The following is a 13,798-nucleotide window of genomic DNA, read 5'->3' on the forward strand; positions in this document are numbered from 1 at the left end:
GCATGTTGTGGCATTTTCCCTTGTGGCCCCTGCTTGTCTTTCCCTCACAAAGGCTTTCTTCTCGCTGCCACCAGTGGATTACCTCAATCCACAATGTAAATGACAATTGTCAGAACACTTGACTTTTGAACAGAAACAGAACTTATTTATTGAAGTGAAGCAGATTGAATAATAACAGAAGTTTCTCAGATAAACATTATACACAAGCAAATCATAAACAGTTCTCTCAGTACATACTTCTTTTCTTTTGCTTTATCATTACCACCTTCTCTACCTATTTTCCTAATCAGCTCTATGTTCCCTGACTAACCAGCCGACTCCTCCTTCTCCCGCCAAGCCTCATGTAACTGCTGACTCCACCTCTCCAGTCCTCTCATAGGTTCATGCAAATCAACTCATGAATATGAATAGCATGAGTGACGTGGGCGATCATCACACATGTGATGCACACTTTTCACTAAGGAATTCATTTCTTTATATGAATTGGGGGCTCTTCCAAAAGTGTGAGTGTACTTTGTTTCAAGATTTTTTCCTTGCAGACTTCATGAGTTTAATGCCTGTTAATAGAGCTTAAAGTACTTTGCCTCCAAATGTAAAGACCATTGTTCCTGGTTCTACCGTGTGAGGAATTATGAGGAAACTGGGACTTGTAGTCATACAAAGATGGAGTCTTAGGTTCTACATAAGATGAATTTAAAAGCAATGAAACGTTCTCATGAGATTGCTGTACAGAGTTGCTTTGCTTGACACAAAGATGAGGCAAGGCCGAAGAGGCCCAGAGGAAGACGAAACAGAATACCACTTAATTGGGGAAAGATAAGCCACCTGGGCTTAGAATCTTCTCATGTGAAATGTAGGCAGTGAACTGTGTTATACCCACTTGGACTTAAGTGGCTAACAACTGAAAGGCATAAGAAAGAGGGAGGTCTGGAGATGTGCAGAAAACGGTTCTTCACGTACGTTTGTGGTTGGTTTGTGAATGTTGTGGAATGTGAGAGGAATGTGTCTTGTAAAGGAGAGGGAGAAATAGCCCAGCCTCTAGATGCTAACATGTAGAGAGAGCAAAAATAATTACTTAATTTAGGTTCTAGTTGTTTTATTTTACTTAGAAATAGACTTACAGTGGTGCCTCGCTAGACAGTTACCCTGCATGACAGTTTTTTCGCTAGACATTGACTTTTTGCAATCGCTATAGCGATTCGCAAAACAGTGATTCCTATGGGGGAATTTCGCTGGACAATGTTTGGTCCCTGATTCGCAAACCGATTTTCGCTAGATGACGATTTTGACAGCTCCCTCTGTGCTCGCAAAACAGGTGTTTTCGGGACCTAAGCTTCGCAAGACAGCAATTTAAACAGCTGATCGGCGGTTTGCAAAGCGGCTTTCCTATGGCTGATCTTCGCTAGACAACAACGATTCTTCCCCTTTGGAACGCATTAAATAGGTTTCAATGCATTCCAATGGGGAAATGTTTTCGCTAGACAATGATTTCATTAAACAGTGATTTCAGTGGAACGGATTATCATCATCTAGCGAGGCACCACTGTATTTTAATCACTGTAACAGATGGATATGCCTAATGCTTACGCCTATTTAACACATCCATGCGGCAAGGGAGCAGGCCGGGTAGGTGGGGCTCATTAGCCTGGAAAGGCAGCCCATCTAGGAGAAGGAAAACTCTGATCCCAAACCCCCATGCCGTGAGGATAAGGAGGAGGCGCCACCATAATCCATGCTCTTCAAAAGCCCTGATTTGATTTTGAATTTATACCGTGAAGTTTAACCCAGAGAACTCTGGGAGTTTCAAAACAGATACTTCATTCTCCTGAAGCAGGGCTTGTTTCAAAGGCTCCATACCTGTCTCAGGCCCATACTTCCTGTGGGTAATGCACAAAAATGGAAGCTGCCATGGTGCTTTTTGAGCATCATAGCCCTTCAGGAGTAGCCCACTATAAAACCTAAAGGGCAGCAAGATTACAACTCCCAGAGAGCACCAGGACAGCTTCCCTTTCGTATATTACCAACATGAAGTACAGGCCTGAGATGGGCATTGAGCTTCTGAGAGAGGCCCTGCTCCAGGTGAGCCAAATACAGGTATCTGAAGGTGTTAGCTCTTCGGGCTACAAACCCCAGAATATTGCCTAGCAAATTCCTAGATAATTCTAAGAGCTGGAGTCCAAAAAATCCAAATAGCACATCCTTAGTGACAAAATACACAAGGCTAGTGGGAGGCAACAAGTCAAGAGCAGAAGTCAATAGGTTTCAGGGCAGAACACGAATGCAGAAAAAAATATAGACAAGAGACGCTATCAAATATGGATGCGCAATAAATTAGAACTTGCCACTTTAAAAAAAAGTCAAGCAAATTGTGTCCGACTCTTTGTGACCTCATGGACCAGAGCACACCAGGCCCTCCTGTCTTCCACTGCCTCCCATAGTTGGGTCAAATTCATTCTGGTAGCTTCGATGACATTGTTCAACCATCTCATCCTCTGTTGACCCCTTTTCCTCTTGCCCTCACACTTTCCCAACATCAGGGTCTTTTCCAGGGAGTCTTCCCTTCTCGTGAGATGGTCAAAGTATTGGATCTGTCCTTCCAGTGAGCACTCAGGGTTGATTTCCTTTAGAATGGATAGGTTTGTTCTCCTTACAGTCCAGGGGACTCTCAAGAGTCTCCTCCAGCACCACAATTCAAAAGCATCAATTTTTCTGCGGTCAGCTTTCTTTATGGTCCAGCTCTCACTTCCATACATCACGTGCTGGGTTTAGCAGGAGAAAAAATGTCCATTCCATACACAAGAATGACCCCAAAACATGCTTATCTTTATATGCAAGTTAAATGCAGTACTAGCAGGTAGGGATGAAAACAGATGTTTAAAGTTTGCATCTTGCTAAATGTTTAAACTAGCCTTGCTCTGCAAATGCTACAGGCAGACCTTGGAAATAATGCAGGGACAGAGCTCAACAAACACATTAGGCTGGTTGCTGGGGGTGGAGCTGGGAAAGCGCATCATTAATTTTACTTGTTTTCTGCTACTTCTCTATTCCAGTTGCCACAAGATCGTGCTCTTGCAGCAGGTCAAAAATCTACTGCTTAAATATATTTTAATCACAATTTACCTGACTTCAGACCAATTTCACTGACTAATTTCCATTTCCCTGACTTTCCAGAAAGTGGCAACCATGCAAGGTGTTTCTGGACTGCAATTCCCAGAAGCTTTCACAACCACTTATGCTGGCCTGGGTTTATGGGAATTGCAGTCAAAGAGCACCTGGGTCGGTAACCATTGAAGTCCTGTGGGATTAAGTTTAGACCCCAATCATGGGGTTGTATCTATTAAGCTTAGTAGTGGGGTGGAAGAATGGGTGTGGGGTCAGAGCTGAGGAGAAGAGCCCCTGTGTGCTAAGATAATGGGGTAACTCAGCTGAAAGAGCGTATCAATTACTTTACCTCTGCAAACCTACACACACCTAGCACAAGCCCCACTACGCTCAATGGAATGCATGTTATGAGTGACAGTGTGTGGGTTCCAGAAAGATCAGCACCCCAGGCCTAAAAAAAAGATGGAGACTTGCAAGGGAAGATGGAATGGTGAGCCTGATACAAATCTGCAAAGCGTAGAAAGAGATAAAGTTTTTATATCAGCAAGAAACTGCATGCATGGGCGGAAGTTATAAATTTGGATTTGTTTGTCCGGACAAGAAAGGGGCAGGCTGGCTGGAAACGGGTCTGTGGTAAAAGAAGCAAACTGTACACATGTAAGAAGCATTCCTGCATGGCAACAACAGACTGTACCTACCCAGGAAATCAGGGTCTGCCCCCTGACTGCTTATCCCCACCTAGGTTCAGCCCATAGACACAGCCCACAAGAAAGATGCCTAGAAGAAGGGTGACCCAGGAGGTGGCTGTGGGCTTCGAACAGCTCTGCAAGGTTGCTCCCATCGCTCTTACCGAAGGACTGATCAACTATCGGGGAAGAGTCTCTCTATGTGTGTGCATATGGTGTGCAGGTGAAGGAGGCCTCTTGATACCTTTGCCTTTTGTTTTAAATGAATTAAAGCAATAAAAGTTACATGAATAGTGTTTGAACTAAAAATCTGGTGTACGGTCTCCTTGTCACTAGTCTGGCTGGGGTCTCCTCTCCTGGTCCCTCTCCCCAGAATATAAAGAGCATTAATCCCTCGCATAATACATGGCGGGGGAAACATGCAGATAGCAACCCTGCATGATTAGCTCGCCAATGTAAGCCAACTAAAAATATAAATCCTACTGATTCAATGGGACTTAATGCCTTGGAAAGCGAGCAATGGGGCTGTGCTCCGGCTTGTGCTTCCTGGGCACATTAACCTGGCGGGAACCGTCTGTTTATTCAGCTCCGCCTCCAGATTCTTCTTTTTTATCTCCACAGGATTCGCCTCCCCGCACCGTCGCGGGGGTCGAGGCCCAAGAGCCACCGACAGAGAAAACGAAGCAACGTCTCCCAGGGAGGCCTAGTGGTGGGACCGCAGCGACCACCTGCTCCCCAGAGGCCTCCTTCTCCTCATACCCGCGCAACACAGCGCCCCCTATGCATTGTCTCTCTAACACACACACACACACGTGTGTCTATATATACGAAACACAAAACCGCAAAATCAATTCTCTTCTTCCTTGCCCGCTCCGCCACATCACTTCGCTCCCCATTTCGCCTCAGGAAATGCCCTTCCTTTCCCGCCTCAGGCCGCTGCTGCAACCGCGCCACCGCACCGTTCCTCACGAAGCGGCCTTCAGGCCTCGGCCTAGAGACACCTCCCCCTCTCCACACACACACACACACACACGCAACCACTGAGTCCCTTCGGCCTAGCTTTATCGACCAGGCAACAAGCCGCCGCCGCCCTCCACCGCCACCCCCCGACCCGCTCCACTCGGCCGTCCCTCAAGGGCTTCGTCGGGGCCGAAAGCGGCTTACCAATCGGTGGCCGTGGGCACCCCTCTGGTCCTGCTCCGCTTGCTCCGTGGGGCTCCGCTCGAGACGTGAGGGTAGTCCTCGCCATCGCTGGGGGAGTTTTCGCGGCCTTTCTTCGCCGTTTTGGGGAAGAAGCTGAGGAGGTTGCTCTGATGGGACATGGCGGCTGAGGAAGAACAAGGGCCGGGAGAAACGGTGGCGGGGGGGGGGAAGGAAGTCGCCCAGAGCCCCCGAGAGCCGAGCCCGCCGCCTTCCCTTCGCTCTCCCTCTGCTCGGTCCCTCCAAGAGCGCGCGAAAAGCCCGTCCCCGCCCCCCGCGAGGCCTAGAAGAGGAGGATCCCGCCAAAGCCCGCCGCGGCCTGTCAAGGCCCCGCCAGGCGCGAAACCGTCGGCCGGAAGGAGCCAAGATTGACGGCAGCGGCGGCAACACCCCTCCTCCGCGTCGCCCTCTTTTCTCCAACCGTTTGCTTAGCTGGCCAAGAGACGAAAAAAGAAAGGAGAAAAGGGAAAAAAAGGTGCCGGAAACAGGCGAACCGAGCGGCTGTTAGCGTTCCTGTGAGGCGGCCCTGGAGCGAACGGATTTCAAGGGCGGAGCTCGCGAAATGTTTTATCTTTTTTTTTAGATGGCCAAACAAGGAATTCTGAGAGTTGTCTTAAAAGTAATTTTTCCAGGCGTCGAGTGGGCGTTTTTCCGGCCCGTGGACCAAAACGGAAAGAAAGGCGGTGTAATGTCCCCTTTTTTCCCCCTCATGGTTACCGCTATAAATCTTTTTCCTCAGGACTTTTGTTTTAGACCCCCTTTGTTTTGGCTTGAGCATGTTTCTCTTCAGAATGTAGCTCGTGGGTTTTACTAACAGGCAGGACATCTGCAAGATAAGATGTAATCAGTAAAAACAGCTGAAGCATGCATGCAAACTGATCTGTAAAATTGATAAATAAACCATAATCACAAAACCCACACTCCTTTCCTATTTCCCCCGCATCCGGACCATAGTCTTAAATAAGTGTGTCTTTTTTGCATCTGTAAACTGTGGTTAATGTGTCCCTTCATTGGAGAAGACCCTTTCTGACCTGGTGATTGGGGAAGGTTGTGATATGATATAAGGACCCATAACATATAATCAACAGCTTTCTTGTTTTTGCCACATCCCCCTTTTTTCTTTCTGTAAGCTTTTCTGCTTGCTTCTCTGTATGTCTATTAATCTTTGAATAAATTTTATCAAGACACTCAATATATTGCAGCTGTTTCCTGGCTCCCCTGAGCCAATAAACTTTGTGGTTTTGCATGGCCATAAGAGGTGGTCAATACAGGCCAGGATGTTTACTGTTGGATCAGGTTTCACATTGGGCTTTTTGTAAACATCCTTCAGTCTCCAGAGACTATGGAGACTGAAGGTGCTCTGTATGGAGGACTTGGAACAGTGTCTAGTGTGGCTGAGAAGGCCAATTCGAGAGTGACAATCCCTTCCACACTGAAGACAAATACAATCTGTTCCCCGTCCAGCTCCCTGATTTTGCTGGTTTTGGGACCGCCTCTTTGCCTCAGCCTGCTGAACAAGGGGCTGTTCAAATTGGGAGAGGCCATGCTGTACTGCCTGCCTCCGGGCTGAACATTCAGATCTCTTGAAAAAGATTGATATAAAATTGCAGACAAATTTATAGTACAGGCCTCTACGCAATATGACACAGCCTTGCCATTAACATGGCTCCCTGGACCACCTGTCTGGGCTGATCAATGGCCATTGTCTAAAGAAAAGCTCCACACAGTGGAGGCCTTAGTTCAGGAGCAATTAGATCAAGGACACATAGAGTATTCCACCAGTCCATGGAACACTCCCATTTTCACCATCAAAAAGAAATCTGGCAAGTGGCGTTTGCTACACGACCTTTTTCAAGTTAACAAGCGCATTCAACCTATGGGCTCTTTGCAATGTGGCTTGCCGAATCCAAATTTTATTCCTCAACATAGTGGATCTCAAGAACTGTTTTTTCACAATTCCTTTAGCACCACAAGACAGGAAAAATTTTGCTTTTACTATCCTTGTGTACAACAATTCCCATCCTATTCAAAGGTACTAGTGCAAAGTCTTGCCTCAGGGAATGTTGAATTCATCTATGTCAACATTTTGTGGATCTAGTCCTACTGCAGTTTCGTTTAGAACACCCTGAACTGCTTGTATATCATTACATGGATGACATTTTGGTGGCAGGGCAATCCCTCTCCACTACTGTCTATGATTCTCTAGCTAACTGCTTTGAGAAAAAAAGGCCTTCACATAACTTCAGAGAAGGTACAAACGACACCTCCATTTTCATATCTAGGTCAAAAATTGCTGCAAACTATATCTTCCCCATTCTTACCAGAACTAAAAACTCCATCACAATTTACATTAGTGCAGTTGCAACAGTTCCTCAGGCACTTAAACTGGGCTCATCCATTTTTGTGCCTTTCCACACATGAATTACAACCTTTGTTTAATGCACTCCGAGGACATTAGTCTCCTGCTCACCCCATACCCATCACAAAAGGCATGAAACATGCCATACATCAAATTAATGCAGCTTTGTGACATACCATTGAGGACCACATTCCTTCTTTTGGTCCCTTGCAGCTAGTTGTTTTAAACACTCCCCAGCTGCCTACTGGATTGTTGTGCACTTCGAAATCTGTCAAGGCCATTGCTATAGCAGAATGGCTTTATCCAACACCCCTCCTTGAAATGTTTACGCTACCCTAAACACGATTACAGACCTTGTAATCAAGGGGCGCCATCATGCCAAACAACTCACAGGTTGGGATCTTCTGTGTTGTTGCTACCCATTTCCAAAGCTGATCATGATAATTTGATGTCTTCATCATTAACCTATCAGATTGCTTTTTCAGACTATATTGGTGACATACTTTTCAACCCTCCTAAAGACCCCCGCTTAACTTTCATTCAGCAAGTACCCTTTTGCTTTTCTTCTCTTTTTTTCTGACACTTCTCTTCATAATGCTCTGACTTTTACTGATGGTGCACCTACTAGGGGCGTTGTGACCTTTCAAGACACTTCAGGAATCTGGAAAACGTTTTTCATTAGTACAGTACTCAAACCTCCAACCAATGCACAGAGCTGGCAGTAGTCGTTCTTTCCTTTCAAATGTTTCAAGATCAACCTTTAAATCTCAGTGTAGACACTCAATATGTATTTAACCTCCTTACCCACCTATCACATGCTTACCTTTCTCCTGCTCTTCACTTCTCCTTACATTCCCTGTTTCTGACTTTAAAAACCTCTTTGCTGCTAGATCACAACCCTTTTTTGCAGCTCACACTTGATCTCATACTGGATTCCAAGATGCTATCTCAGAAGGAAATCATCATGCAGACTCCGCTCTTCGTTCCTTGTGTCCCTTTTTTTCTAATCCTATTGATAGTCATTCCTTTTTTCACCAGCGTGCTAAACAACTCCATAAGCAATTTTCTATTCCTCTTTCTCAAGCTCAAGACACTGTCTGCTCCTGCTCTTCCTGTTCCATGTCTCTCATTTCTTTTCCTTTTGATGCTGTTAACCCACGAGGAACAGATGCCAATCAACTTTGGCAAATGGATGTCACTCATGTTCCTACTCTTTCTCCTCTTTCTTATGTCCATTTAACTATCAAAATGTATTCAGGATACATTTGGGCTACCCCCTCTTCGTGGTGAGACCTCTTGCCATGTCATACAACATTGTTTATGTACATTTGCAGTTATGGGCCGGCCTCAAGCCTTAAAAACAGACAATAGCCCTGCCTATACCTCTCACACCTTCACCGCCTTTTGTAATGAATCGGGTGTTCAACTTCTCCATGGTATTCCTTATAACTGCACAGGACAGGCTATTGTGGAAAGAGCACATTGCTCTTTTAAATTTCTCCTTGAAAAATAAACAAAAAACAGAAGGATCAAGCCCCATGATGTTCCAGATGTAGTGTTAATATAATTGTTCACTTTAAATCATCTAACTGTATCTGCACGTCAGCACAACTGTCGCCAATAGAGAAACACTTTCATAAAGAAATCCTTATGGAATGGCCGCTGGTGACTTATAAGCAACCTCCGGACCATCAGTGGGAGGGTCCAGCCCCTTTACTAACACGGGGTTGTGGCACATATCATCTTGCCTACAGACTGTTTTTTTACATGCGGTCAACATACTTTTAGCTACATTCCAGCCAATCTGTCAGAAACACAATGCTGCCTTAGTAGATTAGCAATCAACTTAACACAACCTTTTGCTTTGCAGAACTCCTCGACTCAGCTGAGACGGGAAAGCTTATCTCTTGATAGTACTTGTAATGGTAAAGTTACTTTGTTATCCGAAGCAGAATAAGTCCAACAAATAAATAAATAAATAAATGTTTCACTGGCTGTGTCGCTTGTTGGCGTTCCTGGCCTTGCTGTTCATAATTCTCGCACTGTTGCCAACATTGTGTGAACCTTAGCTAAAGCCATTAACCGCACTTCCACTGCTATTGCCCTGCTGCATCAGGAACAACGACAACGACGTGATGCTATTTTAGACAACCATGCGGCATTGGATTATCTCATGTTGTGCAATCATATTGGTTGTGAGTCTTTTAATAATCTCTATTGCTTTAATTTATCTGATAAGTGTCATGCAGTGAATAATCAGCTTGCTCAGCTGAGACACCTCACCAATAACATACAACAGGACATACCGTACTTCCTTCCTGGTGGGACAATTTATGGTCATAGCTACCCCACTTTGGATGGCTTCGCACTGTATTGATGTATGCAATTATGTTTTTCATACTCCTTGTAATTTGCTGTTGTTTTGTTCAATGTATACCAGCCTTCTTTTCCATAATAACTACCTGTTGCAAAGCTTCGCCTTCTGGCCTTTGTCATAAAGATTTATATGTAGTTCGCAAATATATGAAAGAATAGATGCCTTTGCTTAAAAGAAAAGGGAAATGTGGGAGAACACTGCTCAAGGTCTCTAACTGTTATCTGTCTTCAGTGAGAGCAAACTCTCCTGGCAGGGACAGCAGCTGCCAGGGGCCAGGCTGACTCCCTCATTCTGCCTTTTTGCCTTAGAGTTAATCATATTTTCAAAGCCTTTCTCCGGCCAATCCTAAGTGGCGATTAGGTAACTAGTGTCCTATCTGAATTATTTCAACAATGTGTGTAAGCTTGCTAAGGTTAATAAAAGAGCTCTCGGGGCATCGCCTTGGGAGCTCTGGTGGCGGACATCTGCGTGTGGACTTCTTGGTTCTTTCTCTCTAAAGCTAATTGCCATCTATTGCTCTGTGATCACCCACAAAGCATTTGTGCCTACAGTTTTTTTAAAAATAGCTGTAAGACTTTGGGATGTTTTCAAACTCTAAAGTATTTTTGTGCATATGGGACATAGAAGCAATGTAGATAAATAAAGCATGCAAAATTAGACAATGTTGTTGTTGATGTTGCCTGGAATCATTGCAAGAATTAAAATACTTAGATGAATGTTGATTTTATTGTCATTGATTTTTAATTCTGGAGTTAACCCTTTTTGGGTGGCTAAATTCCAGCTGCGATTATCATAGGCTTCTTATTTATCTCTAAAGGACTATAAAGTTCTGTAGGGCTATTAGGGACATACATGTTCAGGCATCAGAACTCCTAACGTGACAGTCACCTTTATCACTTTAGAAACTTAGATAAAAATCCTTGGCTGTATTCCCAAAGTAATGTAGAATCATCATGATACAGAGAGTATAAATCAGACTTTGTTTAGGACAACTGGTAGCTAGGACACGTGGTGTTGTTTAATAAAAGGGCCTTGTTCTTTGGGCAATTGGTAGTTTTAAAAGACAGGTGCTGCTTTCTAATAAAAGTTAAAATAATGTTACTGATCCATTAATTCAAAGTAGAGAACTGATGTTGACATGCTGACTCACAGAGTATCATATAATGAAATATTTTATTTATTTTCTATTATTTATATGCTGCTTTTCTCCCCATAAGGGACCTAAGAGCAGCCACTGGGAAGGCCTTCTCCCATTGCCTCACTGAAGGAGCTTGAGAAGGTGAGGGCTTCCTTGATAAAGTTCATATGGAGTGATATGTTCATTCATATAGCCTGTACCCAAGCACTATAGAACAAAGGAAGTTCAGTTGTTTAGCACACTGGTTCTTAACCTTGGGTTACTCAGGAGTTTTGGACTGCAACTCCCAGAAGCCTTCACCACCAGCTGTCCTGACTGGGGTTTCTGGGAATTGCAGTTCAAAAGCATCCGAGTAACAAAGGTTAAGAACCACTGGTTTAGCACACTATTTGTTGAGCAAAAATTTGACCAATCAAATGCAGAAATCTATGACTATTGCTTGGTACACTAGTGAAATATAAAGGGAAGTGACAGAAATCAGAGATTTGTGTTTGCTTGTACTAGTACATATATGTACTGTTTTACCATTAAAATTAAACCAAGTTCAGTTTCTGAACTGCGTGTTTGCTCCATTTTCCTAACCCCCGTTTGGGGAGTGAATTGAAACATGTGGACTATCTAAACATTTAAACACAAACCAGATCAGGGATATTTGTGCATATCTGAGGCAGCCACAGGGCAGGACAAAGCACAGAGGCATTAACAGGATAAAGGAACACCTCAGCTGATCCCAAATCTGGCATTTATGTGTCTTTATTAGAAGAAGGGAGTATGAAGAGAGATTTGTCTGATCAAATGCTTCTATTGTTAATTTTTTTAACTTTAATTCCATGACTGATATTCCTCTGTATTTCATTGCATTTTATTACCTTTGTGAAATGTAACCCTTTGACTTAACTACCGGCAACGTCTAACCTGTTCAACCAGCCCCCTCACTATAGAGTTGTGTAACAGACAGGCTCTGCACAGTGTCTAAGGAGTGAAAGAAAGGTGAGTGGAGAAACGTTCTACAGTGGTGCCTCGCTTAACAATTGCCCTGCATTACGACAAATCCTCTTTATGACGATCTTTTTGTGATCGCAATTGCGATCGCAAAACGATGGTCTAAATGGGGGAATTTCACTTTGCGATGATCGGTTCCCTGCTTCGGGAACCGATTCTTTGCAAAACGATATTTTTAGAACAACTGATCAGCGGTTTCAAAATGGTAATTAACATGGCACCCTGCTGTGTTTAGGGATGGATTCCTCGCTATACAGGCAGCGAAAATGGCCACCGTATGGAGGATCTTCGCTGGACGGTGAGTTTTTACCCCTTTGGAACGCATTGAACGGGTTTCAGTGCGTTTTAATGGGGTTTTTATTTTCGCTTTATGATGTTTTCGCTTAACGGTGATTTTCCTGGAACAGATTATCGTTGTTAAACGAGGCACCACTGTATTTTAACTAGTGCCATATTATGGTGTGTTTCATTGAGATAATAATGCTAATAGGATTATTATTCTGTAACTGCAGTACTGTATGTTACTTTATCCTGGCAAACTGTGAAGACTAATTTCCTTTTATTTAGTTAAATGTACTCATCTTCTGTTATACAGTGTCTAAACAGATCAGACCACCTGTATCTTTTGGGAAGTGACCTGCAATACTTGTTATGAAATATTCCCATTTTCCTGTGTATGTGCTCAGGCTGTACCTGCTTTACTTAGTGACTGTTGAAAAGTAACTTGCTGATTGGTGGGATTAATTACTACCCTCCACCTTCTTGATCAGAGAAACCATAAATGTTGTGTGAATGTTCTGTGTTTTCGTACTCCTCCATTAGCTGGAATAGATTACTTTGGCTGCCTCATTCACTGGCTGACTATTCCTAGCGTTGCCAGATGTCATGCAAAACGAGGACATGTCCTCCTTTTTAGCCTAATGTCCTCCATCCGGCAGGCAAAGATAAAAACCTTTAAAATGTCAGGATTTTGATATTTTATATACATTTTGTATTTTATAATATATATTGAATGGGAGGGGGAGAGGTAGAAGGATCCCGCTCCCCTGTCTTTCCCCACCTCCACCTGCCTGCCCACCCCCATTACCTGCCACCAGCGCTGGAGTGCAGCCCTTGCCCCCTCCCACCACCGCCGCGGCTGCTCAGCAATCCGCTATGCCCACCCAGCCCACATAGAGCCCAGAAAGGCAGCCCGAGCAGAGTGCTGCCCACCAGCCAGGCAGGAGCAAGCAGCGCCCAAGCGCATTGATGGGAAAGCGAGCACCCGGACTGTGTGTGTTCAAAGTCCCTTTTGGGGACTCCAACTCCCACACTCCTCAGCCTTGAACTTATGACCCTTGGGGAGGGAAGGCTGCCTTGTTCGGTTTTGCCCGGTGCTGCTCTCCCCCTGCCTGCGCCAGAGCCTTGTTTGGGTCAAAGTTGCCTCTGAGCCTGTGCAGAGTGCGTGCACCCCGGGGGGTCCCTTAGCCAGGCCAGGGTGGGTTCCAATACAATTGGCTGATTAAATAATGTTTTTGTTATTTTGGGGGAAAAAGCCTCCATTGAGTTTATTTTTATTTTTTAACATGACTATTTCTTGGTCAGTTCACTAAGAGACATTTATTGGCAGTTATTGCAATAACATTGTATGGATTGCGGGTTTAATCTGGAAGGATTCAAATGAAACATTCAATATGTCCTCCTCGGTCCTCTCTCTCTCTCTCTCTCTCTCTCTCTCTCTCTTGTCTTTCTATGTCCTCCTTTTGGTACCCATGTATCTGGCAACCCTAATTATTCCACCTCAAAACTTCATTGAGAGAGTGAACCTCTAGGTGTGTTCAAGACACACTCACAACATCTTAGGCCAACAAACTGATTTGGTTGAATATGGAAAAACAAGAATTGCATTGGAACCCGGTAAATATTCTCTTTATACAAGATAATAAAAATATCGC

The 13,798-nt window shown here is 44.3% G+C and overlaps 1 protein-coding gene across 2 annotated transcripts in view; it reads right to left on the reverse strand.

Moving 5' to 3' along the window:
- The window catches only part of MSH6 (mutS homolog 6), a 36,666-nt gene extending 26,904 nt beyond the window's left edge, over positions 1-9,762 (reverse strand). For both annotated transcript variants that reach the window (XM_020794754.3, XM_020794753.3), the window contains exon 1: positions 4,953-9,762. In XM_020794754.3, coding sequence (XP_020650413.3) covers positions 4,953-5,110 — 158 coding nt within the window. In that variant the 5' untranslated portion in view covers positions 5,111-9,762. The remainder of the gene's footprint in view (positions 1-4,952) is intronic.
- Between the last annotated feature and the right edge of the window lie 4,036 nt (positions 9,763-13,798).

This window comes from Pogona vitticeps, chromosome 1, assembly GCF_051106095.1.
Source record: "Pogona vitticeps strain Pit_001003342236 chromosome 1, PviZW2.1, whole genome shotgun sequence".
Taxonomy (NCBI): domain Eukaryota; kingdom Metazoa; phylum Chordata; class Lepidosauria; order Squamata; family Agamidae; genus Pogona; species Pogona vitticeps.